The 25,115-nt window shown below is 44.9% G+C and overlaps 1 protein-coding gene across 1 annotated transcript in view; it reads right to left on the reverse strand.

The window, feature by feature from the left end:
* Window positions 1–25,079, reverse strand: part of NAB1 (NGFI-A binding protein 1) — a 47,880-nt gene extending 22,801 nt beyond the window's left edge. The window contains exons 1-2 of the mRNA XM_083410392.1: window positions 24,767–25,079; window positions 11,674–12,507 (exon numbers count right to left, since the gene is read on the reverse strand). Coding sequence (XP_083266518.1) covers window positions 11,674–12,492 — 819 coding nt within the window. The 5' untranslated portion in view covers window positions 12,493–12,507; window positions 24,767–25,079. The remainder of the gene's footprint in view (window positions 1–11,673; window positions 12,508–24,766) is intronic.
* Window positions 25,080–25,115: the final 36 nt, after the last annotated feature.

Consider the following 25,115-nt stretch of genomic DNA (forward strand, 5'->3'; position numbering starts at 1 on the left):
CACAATGCCCATTGCACTGTGTGCATATAACTTTTGGATCCAAGCCAATATAACCTGTATTATTAAAAATGGAGAAGTGAAAGTTGCCAGATGTACACTTTCTGTTATGACATTCCCAGCTGGGGTGTGTGTGTGTGTGTGTGTCCCACCTTTCCCCATCTAACCACTTCTCTGTGAATGAAAAACAGAATATAATGTCACAGACTGGCTCCTGACATATTATCTGCATTCACTCGCTGGATTAAGACTGACACTATAGCTGCCAGTTCCAAGTCACAACATGCTCTACATTTGCCTGATGTTAAGTAACCTCATGCGTGAGGAAGAACTGGTGTCAACTAGGGTTGCCATCAAAATTTCACCTGAAGTAGTTCAAAACAGATTAGGGGTTCCCTGGTTAGGCAAAACACCTGAGGAATTTTGAGGGAAGTCCAAAGTATCTCCATAAGGCCAGCAAAATCCCTCAATGTTATTCAGGCCAACATCCCCTAGGCCTAGGTTATAACTGAACTTCCACAGATAGGCAATTCTCAAGCAAAATAAATGAGTATTTTTTAAAAAACAAATCCCAATAGAAGACTGTCGATTTTTCCTCTGGGGTCTCATATATCAGGGATGTGCAACAAGTCGATCTCTACAAGGTTTTTATAGATCGTGGTCGATCGCTGGCCCCATTCTGGCCCCGGCCCCTCTCCCTGGGCTGGCTTCTATTGTTGCAGAAGAGAAGCTGGAGTTTAGAAACAGAGGCTGTTATCTGGCCAGCAATCATAAGGTTAGTGGCTGCTTCCTCCTCCCTCAGAAGAGCTGCCGAAAATTCCCTGACCCCCTAAGAAACGGGGCATTTCCCCTCCCCTAAAAGTAGATCACAGTCTCTCAGGAGTTGGCCACGCCTGTCATATATGATAGATGCTGAGGTTTATTTCATTGCTGGCTATTAAAATGATATGGCCCTTTCATTTCAACAGTATACCAAGGTGGTTGACAGAAGAGAACAACAATGTACAGTGGTACCTCTGGTTGCGCACAGGATCCATCCCAGAGCTCTGGTTGGATCCTGAGGTGTGCATATCTGGAGGTGCTGCTTCTGTGCAGGCACGTGGCGTGGTTTAGCACTTCTGTGCAAGCGCACAGCGTGTGGAGCGCTTCTGCGCATGCGGCAAAACCCGGAAAAATACTTCTGAGTTTGCCACATGCGTATCCCGAAGGATACAAAACCAGAGGTGAACGTAAGTAGAGGTACCTCTGTACAGTCGTACCTTGGATCTTGAACGCCTTGGCTCCCAAACAAATCGGCTCCCAGAAGTGAGTGTTCCTGTTTTCGAACATTCTTTTGGAAGCCGAATGTACGACGGGGCTTTTGCGGCTTCTGATTGATTTGGTTCTCAAACGTTTTGGAAGTCGAACGGACTTCCGGAACGTATTCCGTTTGACTTCCAAGGTACAACTGTATACCAAAATATAACAAGAAAAGTCTTATCAATAAAACAGTGAGGTTTTAGTAGCCAGAGATGGCAGGAGCAGGGATTAATAACCAGGAAAAGCTTAGGGTAAAGAGGAATGCTTTTAATGGCTGGCAGAAGCACCCAGTTGTTGGTGCCCACCTGATCTCTAGGGGGAGATGATTTCCCAAGGTGGGTGACCCCAGAAAGACAGCAGTTCTCCATACCACTGTAAGGTGGAGACCTCCAGGCACCAGGCGAAATTTTGCACTTGGCGTATGACCACTTGCGACTAAGTGAAGATACCTGGGCTTCAGGATGGCGCCTGACACCTCCACCATCTGGGGATCATTGGATCGGGACTGTTTTCACACGCTAATGCCCCATCTGTAGAATTAACTATCAGTTCTATTTCATTTGCACAATTGGAAACCTTCATCTGGTTGTAAATATTAAGAATGAGTCTTTCTGTAAAAAACCACATGATTTAAATCAAGTCTTACTGATTGGATTGGATCAACTGGATTTAAATCAAATCCCCCTGCCCTGTGACAAAGTCATTCTCGCCTCTTTACACTTTATAACATTCAACACGTCAAATGCCTATGTACATGCAGCAATGCACAGCGCTAGAGGATTCTAAATTTTACGGACCCAGCAGCCCGAAACCTTGTCCCACTGCAACATAAAGAAATTACATTAGCCAAGGCTGAGCCCAATATTCTTTCCCCTCTTCACAATTTCCAAAGTGCCACACTCAAGACCAACAGCCATGAATTCCTCTCAGTGACTACAAAGACCTTGGAATGAATCTTCGCATCAGGAACAAAAGCTAAATGAAGTGAGAATGTGATGGCTTATGCTGACATCCGCTACATATTGTTCTGTCAGTCTACAAGAAGATAAGATTTGGAGAATCAAGCAGGTATTATAAAAGTCTCTGAACACTGAGAACTTCAGAAAGAATGGATTTCATATGAATTAACACTATGGCAAAACTCTTGCTTACCCAGCAGAAGCTGTCTTGGAACACTGCAAAAGGATCTTTGAAGTAGCTCACACAAGAGAGCTGCTTCAAAAGGTGCTTTTGCACAGCTTCAATTCCCTCAAAGCTGACAAGCGGGGACTAAATTCTGCTGCCTTGGGCAGATCTTATTTCTGCATATCCTCCATTGCCTGCAATCATAAAACAACATTTAAATCAGTGGGATTCGCCTCCAAATGAAGGTATTGTCTCAATATAAAAAAGTAGATATAAGATTTAGTCCTATTCACTGACATACATCCTTTTTAGGTCAGACTAATTACATATCTCCTTTCTCCGTGGATGCAATGCATCTTAAACACACACACACATTATGGTTGTCGATTTAAAATCACATACTTTTATTTCAGTATGTCAGGGCATTTCGTATCCTATCTTTTAAAAATCTCTCATCAGAACACAAATCCATACAAAAACAAAGAATCTGTTTAGGTCAGATAGATTTTATTGCTTCCTTGAGTAAGGAAGATTTGGTTTTCACATGCTGCCATGAAAGGACGAAACTAGTACCACAAATAATCAAACCATAGATCTGACTCATTCTATTAAGAGCCACAACATTCAAATATATAACAAGAATGTGATCTAGTTTCATTTACATTAGATCTTATACCAGAGTAATGCATGCAGTTACTAGGGCCGGGCGGGACTTGACATCTTTCCGCAGGGCCTGCAAGACAGAGCTGTTCCACCAGGCCTTTGGCCAGGGCACAGCCTGACTCCCTCCTTCGGCAATCTTCGCAGAGCTCTGGCCCAATGCTTGCCATTAGTTTGATTTGAATTAATTTTATAATGAATGATTTTAGAGTGTTGTGTTGTGTTGTACTGTTGTTAGCCGCCCTAAGCCTGGCTTCGGCTGGGGAGGGCAGGATATAAATAAATATTATTATTATTATTATTATTATTATTATTATTATTATTAATGCAAAACTCTTGTAGGTTGATTGGTGCCTCAAAAAAAGGAAAGGAGACGGAAATTGAACTACCACCTGCTTAGACTTACAATGCCATAAATAGAGGGTAGAGAATCCTTTCCGGCTCCGCAAGGCAAATCTGACAGGTGGGTAGGTGCACCCATCTGGTGGAATCCCACACGCTTTGCATGTCTCACAGAAGCCATCTTAGAACATTGCAAAAGCATCTTTGAAGTAGCTCACACAAGAGAGCTGCTTCAAAAGGTGCTTTTGCACAGCTCCAATCCCCCCCACAGCTGATGAGCAGGGACTAAATCCTGCTGCCTTGGCTACGTGATCTTGTTCTCTACTGGCCAATGCAGGATTAAACCTTAACCTCCCACTCATCAGATGACATCACCAGTGATGTCAGCTGAGGAGTGGGTGGACACAGCTTGAGGGAAACGGCATTGGGGGCCAAACTGTTCCCCCTGACGGACCAAGAGTGGCTTGCGGCCCAGAGGTTCGTCACTCCTGCCATAAACCCACAAGTAATCCAGTCATGTGACAAATTAAATGCTATAATTTGGAGGATACTTTTTCCAAATAAAACACGAGCAAGTTAAAACGCATTTCACTGCTCTTACCAGTGAAATTCTGCACCTCACAGCTGGCTGATAAGATGCTGGTAGTGGGCTTGTTTTATAAATAACCGTAGCATTTATAGTTTTAAAAATGGAGTGCAAGTGGGGCTCCAGAGTGCTATACACAGGACACGCAAAAAATAAGCTCCACTACCTCCAAAAATAGTAAAGAATAAAAAAAACACAAGGTTGTTGATACTGAATTCTTACCAGCTGGGGTGACGGTCTTTTGGATTTCTCTTTCTTCTTATCACTGATATATTATTGGTGTATGTTTTAATTATGGTTTGTAATCCGGCAAACTGTTATGAAATTGTTACACCCTTCGGCTAGCACAATAAACTTACTGATGATGGTGATGATTTATCTTGTTACTGCAGCCCAAAGGCGATCATTATGAGTGATGGCACTCATGAGTGAAGCAGCGGGTGAAACACTCACAATAGCCTTTAGACCAGGACTGGGGAACCTGTGGCCCTTCAGACTCCATCAGCCCTAGTCAGCATGGCCAATAATCAGGAATTATGGGAGTTGTAGTTTAGTAACATCTGGAGGGCCACAGTCCTGTTTTAGACAGTCAGTCACCAAGGAACTTCTCTCTAGGAATCAAATGATTGCAGACACTCAATATCCAGAGCAGAGGTGGGGAATCTGGATCTGGCTGGCAGATCCACCTGGGCAAAGCCTGATTGATGTGTGGGGCCACCCTCCTGCCACACACTTGATGTCACAAGGACTTAAGTAACTCATTTTGCCCACACAATTCTCAATCAGCCAAATGCTCCTCCTTTTATCAGTATTTGCATTTTTTTTGCCTAGATATTCTGGAATTGAAGAGCCCCAAAGGCGTTTCTAAACAAAGATTTAATTTTGCGAAAGTATTTGCTCGGTATGTGAACTGGAATTCCTCTTCAGATATAAGAGGGGGGAAATATAAACTAGTCTAGGTATCATGTTCATTTTAAGAGCGTTGGCTTTTCCCCACATGGTCAGGTTCAATGACTCCCATCTGTCGATCTATTGATACCCCATGATATATTTTGTTGACGTTTCATGACACTAATTTAGATAAGTCTTGTGGCATTAACATGCCTAGATATTTAATGTTGCCATTGCAAATATAAACCTGGTATTGATTAAATGTTTGAACCAAAAAGTTGTTTCCTGTTAACATCAACTCCCGATTTGGACCAGTTTATAGTGTATCCAGAGATATTGCCAAAAACATCTATTTTGCCCACACAATTCTCAATCAGCCAGTTCACTCAAAGGCATAGCCTGCGAACCTCAGAACATGCCACGTCAGGCACAGCACTCCAGAAGACCAAACAAACAGTTGTTTGCTTGCCCTAGGGTATACAGCCTCGGTCCAGTATACCTGAAGGAGCGGCTCCACCCCCATTGTTCAGCCCAAACACTGAGGTCCAGCGCCTAGGGCCTTCTGGCGGTTCCCTCACTGTGAGAAGTGAGGTTACAGGGAACCAGGCAGAGGGCCTTCTCAGTAGTGGCGCCCGCCCTTTAGAATGCCCTCCCATCAGATGTCAAAGAAATAAACAACCATCTGACGTTTAGAAGACATCTGAAGGCAGCCCTGTTTAGGGACGTTTTTAATGACTGATGTCTTAATGTATTTTTATCTCTTGTTGGAAGCCACCCAGAGTGGCTGGGGAAATATTATTATTATTATTATTATTATTACGCACAGGGCTTGGCAATCGTGGGCACTGCGCTTCCCAAGCACTGCGAGTCAGCTGACTGCCTTCCATGCAAGCCCCACTATTGCCTGTCCCATCATATATGACATCAGCTGGCAGACCTTATTATGTTGGAGGTTCTGCATTCCCACTCGAGGGACAGAAGACCTTACAACAGTCAAGCGTTAGAAACTGAGATAGAAAAGCTATTCACCACATGGCTCCTGACGTTTTGCAGGCGCCAAAACAAAATATCTAGTCACTTTTTTAAAAAAAACAGCAACACTTTTTTATTCTTCTTCTTGAAAAGCATGAACCACTCTAGTGCTATGTGAGCCAGGTGATCTGAGGCATGTTGCATGGGTCAGTGCCAGCTTAAGTCCTCGTCTTTTGCCATTGGCGTTATTACAGAGGGCCTTCTCGGTAGCGGCACCCGCCCTGTGGAACACCCTCTCATCAGATGTCAAGGAAATAAACAACTACAGTGGTACCTTGGGTTAAGTACTTAATTCGTTCCGGAGGTCTGTTCTTAACCTGAAACTGTTCTTAACCTGAAGCACCACTTTAGCTAATGGGGCCTCCTGCTGCCGCCATGTGATTTCTGTTCTCATCCTGAAGCAAAGTTTCTGTTCTCATCCTGAAGCATACCCAAGGTACTATTTCTGGGTTAGCGGAGTCTGTAACCTGAAGCGTATGTAACCTGAAGCATATGTAACCCAAGGTACCACTGTATCTGACTTTTAGAAGGCAGCCCTGTTTAGGGAAGTTTTTAATGTCTGGTGTTTCGTCGTGTTTTTAATATTCTGTTGGGAGCCGCCCAGAGTGGATGGGGAAACCCAGCCAAATGGACAGGGGTATAAATAATGAGGCATTGCAGCCATGTCAGCCAGATGATGTTAGGCCCCAAACATCTCCACTTCCTCGCAAAAGGCGGGTTGCCTGTCGCAAAATACACCAGGCACCCGGCTAATTGTGAACGCTGGCTTACAACAAACCAAAGCAGCCTGTATGCCCTTTGAATAACACTGGCTACTTTCTTATAGGTCTTAGCGATAGAACCTACGACACACAAGATTCCTACACCTGCAACTCAACATGATGTTTTTATGCAACACTGAGTACAATCAGCAGTTGCCAACATCTGCCAGACATAACCTGCTTAAGGGAGAGGATGATCTGGCTGAGGTTTGCCATTTCACAAGACAATAAAGATTTTAGTCTCTTTTGAAATATTGCCCAGGAACTCTAAGTCGGAAGTTCCACCAAGGTCAAGGACACAGTCCCAAGCAGAAGCATATAGGATTGCATCTTAAAGCGTTAATTTTATTAGGACAAAAAAAGTTGGTCATCCACAAGTTGGGTGGTTATGTTAACTTCTGAAAACAAGAAACAACAAAACAATCAGACAAACTTTCTATATCATTCATTACAATGCATCAAAATTTTTACGGTGCTAAGAAGGTTTCTATAAATATGAACAATTCACAGAACAGTTCTTCTCTTTGGCTTTTTTCCATTGAACACCAGTTAAGTCTACAGTTAGAATTAAGAAAAAAATAAACTGAAAAGCAGAAATGAAGAAAATACCACCAACTATTAAAAACGTGTGTCGGCTCTTGAAGGCAGCTGTTCTAATTAGTTAGCAAGCCAAATTTAGGCAACGTCTGAGTCAACTTTCACTGGTTTTTCACCTAGGCTGCCCTGCACCAGTGACAGCTTTGCATTCCAACTTGGGAGGTATAGGCAATCACTGCAGGTAGGCGATGGAAGAAATTTGCTGTGTTGCTGTCATTGCTGCCCTAGTTAGTCAATTACACCATCGTGAAGGGGGAGGGGTAAGTAAGATCCACATAAACATTGGCATTCTTTGCTTAATTGAGTATTTGACTGCAATTAAGTAATAGGCAGTCAACTGATTTATCTTTGGCCAGTCGATTACAGTGGTACTTTGGTTCCCGAACGGCTTAGTTGTCAAATAAATCGGCTTCCGAACGCCGCAAACCCGGAAGTAAGTGTTCCGGTTTGCGAAAATTTTCCGGAAGCCAAACATCCAACGCAGCGTGAGTGTGGGAAACTCCTGCAGCCAATCAGAAGCCGCGTCTTGGTTTTCAAACGGTTTCGGGAGTTGAAGGGACTCCCGGAATGGATTAAGTTTGAGAACCAAGGTAGCACTGTATAACCTAAATCTGACCAAAAGAATAAGTAAAGGTAAAGGGACCACTGACCATTAGGTCCAATCGTGGCCGACTCTGGGGTTGCGGCGCCCATCTCGCTTTATTGGCCGAGGGAGCCGGCGGACAGCTTCCGGGTCATGTGGCCAGCATGACTAAGCCGCTTCTGGCAAACCAGAGCAGCGCACGGAAATGCCGTTGACCTTCCTGTTGGAGCAGTACCTATTTATGTACTTGCACTGGCGTGCTTTTGAACTGCTAGGTTGGCAGGAGCAGGGACTGAGCAACGGGAGCTCACCCCGTCGCAGGGATTCGAACCGCCGACCTTCTGATCAGCAAGCCCTAGGCTCTGTAGTTTAACCCACAACGCCACCAAATCCACAAATGAACACTTTAACCTTCCTGGCCATGCTACTGGTAGATCCCCGCGAGGTTTTGGTAGATCGCGGGGCGATCTCTGGCTCCCTTTCCTCATCGTTGTTGAAAATGACTCCTGCTCCGCCCTCCATTGTTGTCTGATCAGTAGAAGGGAAGATGGAGCTTTCTCTCTGTGGCTGTTTTCATTCAAAGCTATATTATTGTGAGTGATGTTTTTCCTTTGACCCTTGCCCCTTTAAATAATAATAATAATAAATAATAATAAACTTTATTTATATCCCGCCCTCCCCAGCCGAAGCCGGGCTCAGGGTGGCTAACAACACTAAAATAGTGCAACATTATAAAAGCATTATAAAAATTAATTAAAATCAAAATTGATGGCAACCATAAAGTTTTGTAAAGATTGCCAAAGGAGGGAGTCAGGCTGCGCCCTGACCAAAAGCCTGGTGGAACAGCTCTGTCTTGCAGGCCTTGCGCAAAGATGTCAAGTCCTGCAGGGCCCTTGTCTCTTGTGACAGAGCGTTCCACCAGGTTGGAGCCGCAGCCGAAAAAGCCCTGGCTCTAGTTGAGGCCAGCCTAACCTGTTTGAGGCCTGGGACCTTCAAGATGTTTTTATTTGAAGACCGTGAGTTCCTCTGTGGGGCATACTAGGAGAGGCGGTCCCGTAGGTACGAGGGTCCTAGGCCGTATGGGGCTTTAACCCTCTCCAAAAACGGAACATCCCTCCTAAGAAAGTATTTGTATAAAAACGGGGCCATTCTTCTTCTCCCTAAAAAAAGCTCAACAACTTAGACCTGAACCCCTCAAAAACGGGGCTTTTCTCCTCCCTAAAAAAAAAGTGGGGGTAGATCATTGCCAGATTTTAATTCTGAAAGTAGATCGCAGTCTCTCAGGAGTTGGCCACCCCTGTCCTAAACAAATCAATTTAGGTGGGAAAATTGGAACAAAATAGAAAAACCTATGTGCAAAGCCTATTTGTTTCAACTATGGATTTCACTCTCATTTAAAAACTTGATGGAAGAACGAAAACGCATCACCGGATGAAGATTCCACCTCAAAGTTTTCTTCTACAATCCAAGCAACCACAACTCAAAATATGCTTCCTTCTGTTCAATCCATTTCAGCATCTGACTATAGCTCATGCTCGTAAAAAAAAAAAAAAAGGGGCTAAATTTTTAAGTGGTGCACAAATCAAAACCTTTTTTAAGGAAACCATGGCTTTGAACTTATAAGGGAAGCACAATGTTTTAATACCATTGGATTAGCGTTTCACATCACAGTGCAATTTGTCTGCATCCCTGAAATGGCCACACTGCTATTCAGACATTTGTTTTATCTGAAGGTAAAACAGAGGATCTCTTTTGTTTTAGACTATAGTACACACATTGGCACGATAAATTTATATCCATCATGTGGGGTACAGGAGAAAATGTGTTTGTCTAAACGAGTTTTTAAAAAATCCACAAAACTGCTCAGGAAGTTTTTCATCGAGAAGAAAGGAGTTTTGCAGCTTTAAAGTCAAAGGACCATTGATTTCCACAGAGCTCCAGCCAGTAAATTTAACTCTGGTGGATGGAAGTACTATTACAACGCCCTTCTTTTTTCATCTTGCATTTTCTGAAAGGAAATACTTCGCTAGTTTTCTCCAAATTGTGAGGGGGGAAATGTTGCATCAACTGTAAAATGAAGAAATGCTGACACAATATTTGCTTTGTGTTGCATGTACTGTAACTGTTCATCAATAGTACCCAAACAAACAAGGACAGTTAAACCTGGAATTTAAAGCTACAATGTGCAACATAGAAACATGCAATTTGGTAAAGAGATACTCCTGAAGCGAATGACAAGATTCATTCCTTTGTGAATTGAGGGACTTAATAATTTAGAGAATTCGGCCTATAGTCTGATAGACCCTTCCTTAGAGATGCAGCTGTTCTTTGCTTGAACAACGATCAAGATTAATTTTAAGACTCATGTATTAGGCCTTTCCTTAAGTGCCCACGGTTCCTTTGGTCAAACTCAGGGTTTCCTAAACTTGGGTCTCAAGCTGTTTTTGGACTACAGGTCCCATGAGCCGTAACCACTGGTTCTGCTAGCTAGGGATGATAGGATTTGTAGTCTAAAAAAACAGTTGGAGGCTCAAGTTTGGGAAACTCTGGTCTAGCTTAACGGAACAGGCTACTTGCACTGCCAATCTTTACCAACCAACCAGAGCAGGAAACAAAATGTTTAGTCTAGGCAATATCACTTTAGTTAACATGTCAGACTCTGCAAGATCACACAGCAACCTGCAACAATTTTGGGCCAGGATATCTGAAAGGCTGCCTTATCCCAAATAAAGCTGATTTAAGAGCTAGCTGTTATGCCCCACCAAGAGTTTCTGTTGGTGAAAACAGGGGCAGAGTCTTTTTTGTGTTGGCACCCTGGTTATAGATCTCCCTTCCTAGGAAATTTAGACTGACTTCATCTTTGTTTAGCTTTAGGAAGGCCACTGAAACTTTCTTATAGCACCCAGTTTGGGGTCAGTTTTTAAAGGCATCCAGTAGAACGCAGGAGACAAATTGACTTAAGCCATGCCTATCTTTAAGGTCATTGATATTGCTGGTCGTATAGTTATATAATCCATTAATTCCAGACTGTTTTTAAAGGTGATCCACACCTGCCCCAGTTTTTAATCTGTTTCTCTCATTATTATTTTTAAGCTAAACTGGGGACTTTCTTTGGGTTAAAAGGCAACACATAAATAATTGCACAGGAAAAAAACAGCAGCTTTCCATTTAAAGTGCCATTTTAGCTATGCAGCCTGTTCTTCAGAAAGACACCTGACAACTTTCAGGTTAGATGATGCATCTTTTAAAATGTGCCCTATTATTATTATTATTATTATTATTATTATTATTACTACTACTACTATACCGCCCTATACTCGCAGGTCTCACAAGATAAAATCAAAATATGAAAACACAAAATACATAATCAATATTTTTTTAAAAAAACTAACCCAATAACACCCAACACTTTTTAAAAGGGCATTGGATGTGAATCAGCCAAAGGCTTGGTTAAAGAGTTTGTTCTTGCCTGGCACCTAAAGGTGTACAATGAAGGCGCCAGGCGAACCTCCCTGGGGAGAGCATACCACAGACGGGGCCACTGCAGAAAAGGCCCCGTTCTCATGTTACCACCCTCTGGACCTCTTGTGAAGGAGGCACACAAAGAAGTACAAATATTATGTTATAAGGTCTTGCTTGCTGCCTTAACAATTATTACTGGCCTGACCAGATTTGGATTTTCTGTGCTTCCCCTAAGAAAAATGTAGTATCTGGGCTGGTGCGGCCTGAGGACGAGAGAACCTCTGAGAAGAAGACTGGGAAAGAACAGGGAAAACTGATTCTTGCTCGCGCCATTTTACCTCGTGGAGGGTGAGATGCTTGCCATCTTTCCTTTTCGAGTCAAACCTGCCGTATATTGCACTGAATTTCCTGATCTCCTCCTCTTTGTGAGGGTCCTCGTCGCTCATCTCAAAGATGTGGCCCACCATCTTGGCCAGCTTTTTGTTGATTTTCAGCAGTTCCTTGACTTCGTTCAAGTCACTTTTGGGGAGGGTGGGAACCATGCGCTCGACGCACTCGGTGACCGACAGGGCCGCCGCCGCGTCCAGGGTTTCCGTGTTGTCCTTTGGTGAGGCCGGAGAGCCGACGTCGGCTGGGGAAAGGCTGTGCTCGCTCTCTGTAGTGTGGTGGCCTTGCCACAGTCTCGTTTCGCTGCCGCTCTGCAGAGTCAAGCTCCCCACCCCGTCGGACTTGCCCGCACCGACGCTCTGAACGCAGGTGGTGGCGGCACATTTTGGAATCTTCAAGTGAGGCTCCCGGGTATTACTATTCCTTTCGTAACTATTGCATGAGATTCCCAACCAAGCAGGAGATCCTTCCGGTAACTTATATATTGGGATGCTACTGACCGGTAAGGAAGTAAGAGGCTGGTTAAAAAGGCCTGGGTTTGTCACCCAGTCTCTCAAAGCCTTCTGCAGTCTTCGGACGTGAAGGGGTTTGCTGGCCATGCCGACGAGCGCCATGATCTCCAGGAACTCCTCTTCCCCGGCTTCACACAACTGCTGGACGTCATCCCCTCCCTGCTGAATGAAGGCATCGAAGTAGAACAAGAGGTTGGCTTTCTGCAGGATTCGGTACAGCTGCAATTCTCCAAGGGTTCTGGGTAACGCTGTGGCCATGGTGGGTGGAGAGCCCTGCAAAAGAAGAAGAAGTAGAAGAAGAATAAGGGTAACAAAATGAATGTCCACTTCCAGATGCGTTTTCCAACCCTCGTTGGTTCTTTCAAAACGTCTGTGCTTTGGGTGGCAAGGGAGGTTTGCTGGTGAACAAACTTATTAGTTACAGGATCTTGCATGGTACAACAAAGAGAGTACAGTGGTACCTCGGGTTAAGTATTTAATTCGTTCCGGCGGTCCGTACTTAACCTGAAACTGTTCTTAACCTGAAGCACCACTTTAGTTAATGGGGCCTCCTGCTGCTGCCGTGCCACCGGAGCATGATTTCTGTTCTCATCCTCAAGCAAAGTTCTTAACCTGAAGCACTATTTCTGGGTTAGCGGAGTCTGTAACCTGAAGCTTATGTAACCTGAGGTACCACTGTAGTTACAGGATCTTGCATGGTACAACAAAGAGAGGACTGGACCGGGACCTGGTTCAATGTTAAAAAAATCCAAAAAAACCCTAATCATCTTCAGTGTTTGAAATTAGCCAGGAGCCAGGCGCATTTTGCACCTGGCTATTGACCACATGCGACCAAGCAAAGATGCCTAGGTGCGAGGATGGTGTCTGACATCACCATATGGAGGTTCATGCCTATCTGCATAATCGGAATGAATTTCAGGAAGCAAAATGCCTTTCCTGTGCAATTTTGAGCAGTCACCGTTAAGAAAAAGTGGTCAGAATAGGCCAGTATGTATGTAGTATCTGCCCAAGTCAAATCATAACAGGCCGCTTTCTGTGAAACATTAACCTTTATTAATATTTACAATTTTAGATCCAGGGAGCAACAACAGACTGGTTCTGCCATAAAAGGCATAAATCCCCCCCCCAAAAAAAATAGATACCCCTTTTGCACACTAGTGTTAAAAACAGGGAGCTGGGGACTAATCGCTGCTACATAAAATTATTAAGAAGTGTATTTGTATACAGAAAGTAAAATCGAGCTGCATATTGTGAGGGCCTTCGATTACTTCTGAACTCCTGTTTCTGCATGTGTGTGTGTGCGCGCGCGCATAGGAAACCAAATGACACGTAGCAACAGTTCTCTTCCTGTCCCTGAATCAAGTGACTTTTCCTCTTTAAGCTCTCCAAGTTCTTAACCTAGTTCAAGGCTGTCACCTGCTCAGACTGCACAGAAAAAGCATCTTCGGTTCCAGAAATTCTTTCTAACTATGCAGATAAAATATAACTGATAGAATTCTACAGGATGTGGTGTTAGTGTGTGAAAACAAGCGAGATCCAATGATTCCCCCAGCCATGTCCCTCCAGATTGTGGAGATGTCACGGACCATCCTGGAGCCAGGTTGTAAGTGGTCGATAGCCAGGTGAAAAACGTGCCTAGCTGATTTCAAAACACTGATCAACAGTTACTTTGAACCACTTCAATTTAACTTAAGATACTGAAGGGCTAGGGACGCGGGTGGCGCTATGGGTTAAACCACAGAGCCTAGGACTTGCTGATCACAAGGTCGGCGGTTCGAATCCCCGCGACGGGGTGAGCTCCTGTTACTCGGTCCCAGCTCCTGCCAACCTAGCAGTTCGAAAGCATGTCAAAGTGCAAGTAGATAAACAGGTACCACTGCGGCGGGAAGGTAAACGGCGTTTCCGTGCGCTGCTCTGGTTCGCCAGAAGCTGCTTAGTCATGCTGGTCACATGACCCGGAGGCTGTACGCCGGCTCCCTCGGCCAATAAAGAGAGATGAGTGCCGCAACCCCAGAGTCGGCCACGACTGGACCGAATGGTCAGGGGTCCCTTTACCTTTACTGAAGGACTGTTCCTTTAACTTTTTGACCATTTAAAATAAGGGTAGAGAATCTTATGCCCAAGTGATGAACGTGGCCCCGCTATCTGACTCGAGAACACCCCAGAAACCGTATCCCTCATTAGCCCTGCTGCTTCACATCTCAAGTGTTTTTGCCTGGCTGAAATGTGTCCTTGGACTCAGGATAATGCTCCTTGCCTGTCCGGATGGAGAGAAGATGGGCGTTTGAGAGAGTTTGTGTACAAGTAGCCCACTGTGCAAAGGTAAAATTAAAGAATTGTTGCTTCGCCCACATGCAAAAGCACGAAGAGCTCTGGCTGATTCCCACACACAAAAGTAGTTTTGCTGCCTGTGAACTTTTGAATCAACAGAAAACTTTCTGAAGCAAGCACAGAATGTAAGTCGAATGGTTAAACCTAAACTTTTTTAACACAAGGATGTATCTGCTAAGCTTTAAAAAGTCTCCGGCTCCTACAGATCTCCAAAAATCACACAAGAAAACTAATACATTAAATAAAAAAGACATGAATAAGTTAAATTAAGCCCATTTTCAGCTCATCACTGATACATTATCTGCCAATTTGTAAATGCTACACCAGGAGTGTCTAAACCTTTTTCAAAGAGGGCCAGATTTGATGAAGTGAACATGCTTGAGGGCCAACCAAAGTGTTGAGGTGTTGTGGTTTTTTTTGGGGGGGGGGGGGATTGAAGTGGTTCAGCTTTTTAAAAAATAATTTTACCCCAATAAATAAACTACCACAGGGGCCGGTGGGCCCCCAGGCCAGACTTTGGATTTGGACATGTATCTGGCCAAGTCAAATCGTACCAGGCTGCTTTCAGTGAAACATTAATATTTAATAATATTTACAATTTTAGATCAAGGTGGCAACAGAGTGGTTTTGCCATAAAAGGCATAACCCCCTCACAAGAGATGCCCTTTTGCAAGCTAAGGTTAAAAATGGGGAGCTGGGGACTATCCACTGCTACATAAAATTATTACTAACTATATTTGTATATAGAAAGTAAGTAAAATCAAGCTGGATATTGTGAGGGTCTTCAATTACTTCTGAACTCTTGTTTCTGCCTGTGTGTGTGTGCATGTGTGTTGTGCACATAGGTGCTGTGCAGATTCCACGTTTGGTTAGGTGCTGTGCAGATTCCACGTTTGGTCTTGGGTTCTAGGTATAACCTGAAGCCCACATAGCACCTAAATGAGTCCTGTTTGGAGGTCTGCTACCTCTTCCCATAAGAACAGAAGAAAAGCTAGCTGATGGTCCATATAGTCCTGTAATCCCTTTCCCACAGTGGCCAACTAGAGATTGGTGGGAAGCCAAGAAGGTGGGCCCAAGGGCAACAGCGCTCTCCCCACTTATGAGTCCCCCACTGCTTCCAGAAGTGGAGGCAGAGCCTAGCTGTTTTGGTTTGTACCTATTGATAACTTCACCCTCCTTGAATTTGTCCAACAGTTTTTTAGAGCCATCTAAGATGGCGGCCGCCACAACACACACATTTCACCTTAAGACTGTAACCAGAGGCAGACTCCAGGGATTCACCTACATCCAACCTTTTCTCCAAACATCCAAACATCCACCATCCCTGAATATGGGTTGGGTCCAGAAATACATGATCTGTATGGGACTAGCAGAAGGTGACTTTCCCAACCCACCTGCCCAACACTTAGAAGAAATATGGGAAGGTGACTGGGGATCGGATATAAGAAAGTCTGCTTCTATCAGCCAGCTTTGCATGCTCATCTCTGAACTTTTCAACTCAGGTGCCTCAGGTGTCCAGAAAGGCAAAGTAGATCTGTTTTAAATAAAAATTGACTCCCGTGGGAAAGTCTTAAAGCTTGTGCTTAGCTTCCCTACTGCAAACAACGAAAATGTGAACGGTGCAATTCTGTAGACGTCTGCTCAGAGGTTGGCCGCGCTGTGCCTAGGCACCTCCATCATGACCCAAATTATTAATGTCCTGAACCTGAACCTGTTCACAAGCCTAAAGATCTCCACCTGTTGATTTGGTCTCGCAAAGCATTAAGTCAGAATGGCGTTTCTCAAAGGGTGTGGCATGCCACACTGGTGTGGCAGGAGCGGACGGCAAGTGTGGCGGGAAAGTTCAAGAAGAATCAAAGAAGCATTTAAACATATCAGTGCTGTACAGTATAGTATAGTATAGTATAGTATAGTATAGTATAGTACAGTACAGTATAGTACAGTACAGTACAGTACAGTGGTACCTCAGGTTACATATGCTTCAGGTTACATACACTTCAGGTTACAGACTCTGCTAACCCAGAAAAAGCGCTTCAGGTTAAGAACTTTGCTTCAGGATGAGAACAGAAATCGTGCTCCGGCAGTGCGGCAGCAGCAGGAGGCCCCATTAGCTAAAGTGGTGCTTCAGGTTAAGAACAGTTTCAGGTTAAGAAAGGACCTCCAGAACGAATTAAGTACTTAACCTGAGGTACCACTGTACAGTATAGTATAGTATAGTATAGTATAGTATAGTACAGTGGTACCTCGCAAGACGAATGCCTCGCAAGACGAAAAACTCACAAGACGAAAGAGTTTTTTGTTTTTTGAGTTGCTTCGCAAGACGAATTTCCCTATGGGCTTGCTTTGCAAGACGAAAACGTCTTGCGCCTTTTTCTTAAAACCGTCAATGCATTCCTATGGGAAACCGTCAATGCATTTCCTATGGGAAACCGTGCTTCACAAGACAAAAAATTCACAAGACGAAAAAACTCGCAGAACGAATTAATTTCGTCTTGCGAGGCACCACTGTATAGTACAGTGTATGTTTGTGTACACACACACACAGACACACACACAAAAGCTAGAAACAGTATCCATGCTTCTCTTCAAGAGCATTGGCTATTATTCTACAGTTCTCCATGGCACAATATATTGTGAATGGAGATTTTCAACTCTTGACAAGTATGAAATATGAAAAAAGAGAGAGAAAGGCTTCCTTGTGTTGATGAGATGAGATTCTGCTTGCCTCAAGTGCGAATGCAAATGGGATTAGCCAGCAGAAGCAAGCTCACACCTCTCATTGAGTTTGTAGACACACTTAAATGTATTTATGCAAGCGGCTTGCTTATAATTATACGGTGGGAATGGTTCATGGCCTTATGTAGCTGCATTGTTTTATACTTTGTGGACGTCCCATGATGATATTATAAAGTAGCTGTGTTCTGTGTGGGGACTCTGGGGGTGTCAAGGCCACAGCTGACATTATTATGGGAACCAAATGCACTCCAGTGAGTGCCTCACAGTAGCTAGAACTCCCAACACACTAAGGAAAAACCAATGAAAAGTTTCCAAGATATGTCTCCCTGGATTCAATCGCACTTTTAAGCAAACCTAGGGAGGACGGCATCGCAAGCCTGCAAACTTCAGAATAGCTACTTTCAGGGTGGGGGAGCCCAGCTGCAATCAGTAAGCCTTAAAGGTAAAGGTAAAGGTACCCCTGCCCGTACGGGCCAGTATTGACAGACTCTAGGGTTGTGCGCCCATCTCACTCAAAAGGCCGGGGGCCAGCGCTGTCCGGAGACACTTCCAGGTCACGTGGCCAGCGTGACATCGCTGCCCTGGCGAGCCAGAGCCGCACACGGAAACGCCATTTACCTTCCCGCTGGTAAGCGGTCCCTATTTATCTACTTGCACCCGGGAGTGCTTTCGAACTGCTAGGTTGGCAGGCGCTGGGACTGAACAGTAAGCCTTACCTCTGAGTAAACACCAGTAGGATTGTCCAGTTTACATCCCTTAAGGAGTCTGGCACAATGCAATACTCTGAGCAACTTTAAACAACACTACTACCCTACCGGGCCTGAGCTTCCCCAGATTTTTGGGCCTGGGTTTCATTTCATTACCACTCCATGCCCTCTCGGAGGCTGATTGCTAGTCTTCCACTCAGTGTTAGAAACTCAGATATATAAAGCTAGGTGCCAAATGGCTGCTTAAACCAGGGTTACAGGTGCCAAAATGGAATGTCTAGTTGCCATGTAGAGGCCAGACAGCTCAAAGGTTGTGATTTTCGATAGGACATTTTGGTTCCTGAAATTCGTCCCGATTGTGCAGATTAAAATATCGTTGATAGAATTCTAAATGATGTGTTGCTAGTACAGTGGTACCTTGGTTCTCAAATGCCTTGGAACCCAAACACTGCAAACCCGGAAGTGTTCTGGTTTGCAAACTTTTTTCGGAAGCTGAATGTGCTCGGTTTTAAGTTTTACGCTTACGATCTGAGTGCCACACTTCCGTTTTGAGTGTTACGCTGAGGTCTGTCTGTTTTTGCGGCTCTTTGTGTTTTTGTTTTTGTGACTGTGTGGAACCCAGTTTAGCTACTGATTGATTGTGTGTCTGCAGTGCATTGTTCCTTGCTTTCATTTTATGGATCAATGGTCTCGTTAGATAGTAAAATTCGTGTTAAATTGCTGTTTTAAGGGTTGTTTTTAAAAGCCTGGAACGGGTTAATCCGTTTTGCATTACTTTCCATGGGAAAGCGCGCCTTGGTTTTGGAACGCTTTGGTTTTGGAACGGACTTCCGGAATGGATTAAGTTTGAGAACCAAGGTACCACTGTATGTGAAAACAGGCAAGACCCGAGGATCCCAAGGCATGCAAAATGCGCCTGGCAAATTTCAAACTCTGATTCCACTTATAACAAACACCTTTCCAGTGGAAAGTGCAGCACAAGACAGGAGGCGGCAAAGAACAGGGGAGCAATTCCACCTCAGTACGTACTTATAGTCTGCCTCCCACTTTTTTCCCTCGCCAATCCAACAAGCTTCTCCTTTGCACACAACATATTAATTAGTGTTGTACATGTATGGCCTCTTGTGCTCCCATAACCACTTACATCTGATCAAGGCCCAACAACAGCCGCACAGCGGCTAATCCAAATTCCAAGCGAGAGGGCGTGCCGCTCACGTGAAACCATGCACCAAGTGGAAATCCAAGATTTCACCCTGCCACGTGGGAGGGAGGGAAGCGGATACTCCGGATGCAGCGTCACCTGTCTGTAAATGGCTCCCGTGCACTAAAGAATGGTTCATACAATCATGGTTCGAAATTAGCAGGGCACCAGGTGCGTTTCGCACCTATGGATTCTCCATTTGCAAGCACCTCAAAAGGTCTGGATGCCATTTTTTTTCATGTGGACTACACTCGAGGATTACTGAAAGATATGTGCTTTGAAGCCTCAAAGTATATGTTAAGGATAAACAGTATGCTAAGGAGTCTAACAAGAAAGACTAGAGTGTTTTGAAATTTGAAGTACGGTACCAATATTTTTATTGTAAACACCAAATTAAACCTGTATTAACCATTTCTGCTAAAAATGTGATCCTAACAATGTGTCACTTATGTGAATTGTGTACAGTGGTACCTCAGGTTAAGTACTTAATTCGTTCCGGAGGTCCGTACTTAACCTGAAACTGTTCTTAACCTGAAGCACCACTTTAGCTAATGGGGTTTCCTGCTGCTGCCACGCTGCCGGAGCCCGATTTCTGTTCTTATCCTGAAGCAAAGTTCTTAACCTGAAGCACTATTTCTGGGTTAGTGGAGTCTGTAACCTGAAGCGCCTGTAACCTGAAGTGTATGTAACCTGAGGTACCACTGTACTAGTTCATGCCTATCAAAATAATAAATAAAAAATTTTGCCAACGCCCCATGGCGACTAGACTTTCTGTTTTGTTGCCCACAACCCAGGTCGCAGGAGCCATTTGGCTCTTAGCTTGTCTATCTCACTTTCAAACACTGCATACAATGCATTTTTTGTTGTTGTTCAACGGTCACAGCTTCACAGATCAAAAGGCACGGGTCGAATTCTGGGTATCACATCTTGGGCAATGCCGGTCAATAGAAGCTAAAGACATATTTAGCTGTGAGTCGTCCACCATCAAATTATTTACTGGCACATGTGAATAAGTGGCTGTGCCTTTCAGCACCTACAGGTTTGCACGTATGAACACGCAACCAGCCTCAAGAGGCTTTTAAAATTCCCTCAACAAGCTTTATGTTGTCTGAGGAGTTGAAGCCAGATCTGACGACAGGGAAACTGAATGATAAACTACATATGTCGAATCCTCTCACTGAATCATCAGGGTGAGTGCAGCCTTAACTTTGAAAGTTGTAAAAACCTTCTGGTAGAAACAGTGATACCAGGGGGATGTGTGTGAGAGAGAAAATTTCCAATACGTTTTCAATATTTTGATTTTTCAAGTAGGGTCTGGAGTGATAGGGGAAAACACCAGACACCTTTTATATCCAGGGATTATTCACCTTTCCCCCCCTAATTATACATCTGCCGTTTCCTGCTATTGTCTTGTGCTGTTTCTTAAATAATTGTTGCTGTATTTGTATTGTTTTATGCTGGTAGTCTGAGAAGTAAATGGCAGGCTGAACTTCACAACAGGGTTTAAATCCCCTAAATAAAAAATAAGTTACTAAGGCCAGTTACTAAGAATTGGGGGGGGGGGGGACATTTATCTAAATGGGATTGGAAAGGGAGTAGCAAGAAGGAAAGACTTTGTTTTCCACAGCACTAGATGAGTTTGCATCCTTAATAACAAAAGCACAGTGCTACTAAGACTGCAATCCTAACACCAATTACCTTGGAGTAAGGCCCACTGAACGAAATAGGATTTACTGGCAAGGAGGCATGGTTATGGTCACGCTGTAAAGCCAATTGTTTTAACGTACAATTACAAGATGTGATATGTGGCAGGCATTAGAGGAACAGCCTGGGGAATGCTACAGAAATGCTAAGAAGTGTGGAATTACTGTACAGTAGTTGTTTTAACTATCAAACAAACGGCGGGCCAGAAATCTTCAACATCTCCCTATCCAAGTCAACATCTTGGGATGACCAACTTTTAAAATAGAAATTCCTGCCCAGAGCAGAAGATGGAAATTGCAGGTTTTCTGTGAAGGTTACAGAGAGGAGGCGTTTCTGCTGCTGCGAATGTTGTTCATGTAGGCGAAGCAGGATAAGAGGAGAAGTCAAGAAAGTGTGGGCTGCGAGGGTGGGCTTAGCATGCATTAACCAGCTCCTTCCCAGGCTGTCTGCAGGCTGCCTTGGTAGCAAAGGCAACTGGGAACGAACGTTCGCCTAGAGAGATGCTGTATGTGGAACCGAGCAATCAAAATTTCACAGTCAATCTCTGGGCAGGCTGCGCAGAGGGGAACTAGCAAAGACCCAAATTGTCGCCTTTTAAGGCACACTCCGTGCCCTCACAAAACACCCCTCCTTGCCCCAATTAAGGCTGAATTGAAACAGCAAGCCTTGCTGTATTTTTTTCAGCAGCGATACTCTGGCATTATGGGGTGTTTTCACACGAGACTCCCACCCGCATCTGTAATACAAATGACTAGCGGGGGATACCTTGGAAAAAGAAGGGGAAAGGAAGAGGAAGAGAACTGTTTTACATTTCCCCCTATATTTGCACAGGTGTTGCTTGGTTTTCAATGCCCCCCCCCCCATTTTAAGTTCTCTTTCTGCCTCTTTTCACGTGGCTAAGGAGCGCTCCCATTCAGCGAAAGTTAAATGGCAAGGAATGAAAAGCAAAAATAAATATAAAAAATGATCTAGTAACAGAGGCGCCAGCTTCTCGTGCCCATCTTCAGATACAGTTAAAGTGGGTTGTACGCAACAGAAGGTTAATTCAGGAGTTGGTGCAGCGCATCTTTTTAGGTTTTGAGTGTCAGCAATTGCTTCCTGCCCCCCCCCCCCGCCACAAAAGAGAGAAAGGAAATCCCAGGCTTGAGAACTGGGTTGCAGTAGCACAGAGCTCAAAAGCCAGCAATAGTGAGAATTCTATAGGTACAGAGGACTGCCTATAGTAAGACAGAATGGGGTGGAGTGAGGGGTAAGATCTCTCGCCATTCCCAGTGCCACTGGGCACATGTTTAGATCTCTCACTTGCAGGAAAAGCAATAGAATGCATTCTAAAACGATCTCTTCGGACATTCCAGAGGTGGGCATAAGTTCAGACTGGGATCTGCTAGCGGACCTCAGGGTTATTTTATGTAGGTCAGCAAGGGATTTCTGGCTTCCAGTCATTAACAAAATGGAAGCAGCCCAAAGGAGAGTGTCTTTGTGACCCGCCTCCCTACTCATTATAATGCTGAAATCATGAAACCTAAGGGACTGGGAGACACCAGGAGCGGATTTGCTGTGGAAGGAATGTGAGCTCAAGTTCCTGGGCTTGTTAATTCTTTCATTCCAAATGTACGGATCTCAGGGGTTTCTAGAAAAAACAAAGTACATCCTGAAAGCCTGCCCACCCACTAGACTATCCAAAAGATTTCCTCAGAAACGACTGAACAAAGATTTGTGCAGCTCACAGAATCACTCTATTTTCCACAACACTCGATTTATTTTGAAAGGCTCTGCATCTTTCTGAAGCCTAGCATTCCGGTAGGAAACATTAGTAGATGGCTATTTCTTTTTTAGCAAGCAGGGCTTAAATAAACAACTTTATCAGTGGCATCTTGATGCTAAACTCTGTTTGCTCTGATGTAAGTCCATTTTAATTTGATGCAGATTATATATATGGTACACTGCCTTCCTTGATGTACCGGGAAGAAATGTTAAAATCAACAGGACTTCTTTCCAAATTCAGGATGAGGGTGCTAACAATACAATCCCAATATTTTCCCACACAACCAGCTATTTAGAACTTTTTTTTTGCTAACTAAACAAGAAGGATGGTGTTTGTTTTTTTTCTTTCCCAAACTAGCATTTCTTTCAAAATATGCAATCAGTTCTGCTCCCCTACCAAAATGGCATTTAAGATCTACTGATGATTTAAGGATCTCTACCTTAAATTTATTATGTTCTGTTTTGACAATCCACCAGCTTTTCAGTACAGTATTATGTTTTGGTAGTAGAATATCTTCAGCGCTCTGCCCCACCACCACCACCTTGGAGGCAGCTGAATTATTAAGTTACAAAGCAAAACAGCCTCTCATCAAAGTTGGTAAATAAACCTAAGTCCTTTATTAAAACAAATTGTTGCTTTCAGTAAAATAATTTGGATCACCTACCTACGCTTTCAAAACCCTACAAAGTGCATCATTCTTTTGAGGGGGCGGCAGAAAGAAACAGGAATCCTCCCATTCAAAAATATTAAGCTGACTTTAGTTTACAACTAGGGTGTGTCTGTGCAAAAAAAACCCCCCAAAACCACACATCATGTACAGTATTTCCACACACATGGGAGTATGCCTGCAGCCAAATGAAGGGAAGCTGTTAAAATATATTTGCTGGAGGGCAAATATCGTGAGGACAAGTGTCTAAGAGGGACAACCAGCAACCGCTTAAAAAAAAAAGTCTCAAAAATCTGTAGCATAATAAATTTTTCCAGCACTTAAAAAAAGTTCACAGACGTAGAGAAAACATAGTAAAAAAAAAAAAAATCCCACCCAATGTAGTGTTTGGATTTGCACTCCATCCCCCAAACTTTTAAGCGAAGACAATACATGGACGTTTCAGTACTTTCCTCCCACGCCCTCACCCTTTTCTGCTCTGGATTTCTCTGGGAATCATCCACACTCCGCCTACATATACACGAATCCGCCCTCTCCTTCCGGCAATCTGCAGCAGCAGAATGAATTGTACCAAGCAGCAGCTAAGAAAACACCCTGCGGGACAGGGCAGAAACTTCTCCTATTTTCCCTTTATCCCATTCGTCGCATCAGCCTCAAGGCAGCATGGCCAAAGGTCAAGTAGTGTGATGTGATGTTGGGGAACCTGGATACCTCCAGATGTGGTTGGGGACCCCACCCCTGCCTCAGTTTCTCCCAGTTACACCCCCCCCACACTTTACCACCATCGCAGCCTCAGAGCGCCAGCGAGGCTGAACCAGAACTTGCAGTAGAAGCCTCGCGCGCAGCTAGAATTCTTAAGATACTCGCCTACCGCACCAACACGCGGAGGCCTTACACTCGCGTTCACACGTGCGTTTTTGACGCGCGAGACTGTCCGAAGCACGCAGGCAAGTTTCAGCCGCTGAAAAGCCAAGCGGGGGGGAAATGCCTCCCGAATCGCGAGCAAGAAAAAAAAATATCCATTGCGGTCTCTCCAGAAAGGCTTTTTTGTGTGTGTGGGTTAGAAGGGGCGCGGGGAGAAAACTTAGGTCCTGCATTGCAGAGGGGGCTGGACTGGATGACCCTCGGGGATCCCTTTCCAACTCTGCAAAAGCTGCAGCCTTCAACCCGAAGAGCGGATCCCATGCCGAAGATCTCGCTTTGCCGGGAAGCAAAGGCGCGCCCCTCTTTTAAGATAACTCGACGGCAACCTGTTCGCCAGGCGCCAACGTTTCGCAGCCCCGTCTCTCCATACGCTTCCTCGGCAGCCAGGCAAAAGAAAGGATCCCCGCGATCGCGCCCGCACAGCCCCTTGCGCGTCTCTCTCGCCCCCCCCCCCGGTCCTGCGCGCGATCCAGTGCCCACGAGGGTCCCCGACTTACTTCTTCCTCGCAGGACGCTGCTGCCGCTGCCTGCCCGGCTCTTCCCTTCTCCCGACGGGCGCGAAGTTATGGCCAGGGTCGCCTGCGGCCGGCCTCGTCCTTCTGCTGCTGCTGCCGCCTTCCCATGGGTGGGCGAGCTGCCTCCCGCCCCCTCGGCCCAGCTCTGCCCGGCAGCCCCGCGACAACCCAGCACTGGCGGCGGCAGGGCTGCAGGGAGGCACCGGCGGCGGCGGCAGCCTCGCCTTGCCTCCACCTCCTCCTCCACCGCCGCCTCCTCCTGGCCTTCCCGCCCGCGCGCACATCCAGGGCCCCCCTCCCGCGCCGCCGCCGTCACGTGGGGAGATTCCGC

The sequence above is a fragment of the Podarcis tiliguerta genome (assembly GCF_965153285.1).
Source record: "Podarcis tiliguerta genome assembly, chromosome: 1".
NCBI lineage: Eukaryota > Metazoa > Chordata > Lepidosauria > Squamata > Lacertidae > Podarcis > Podarcis tiliguerta.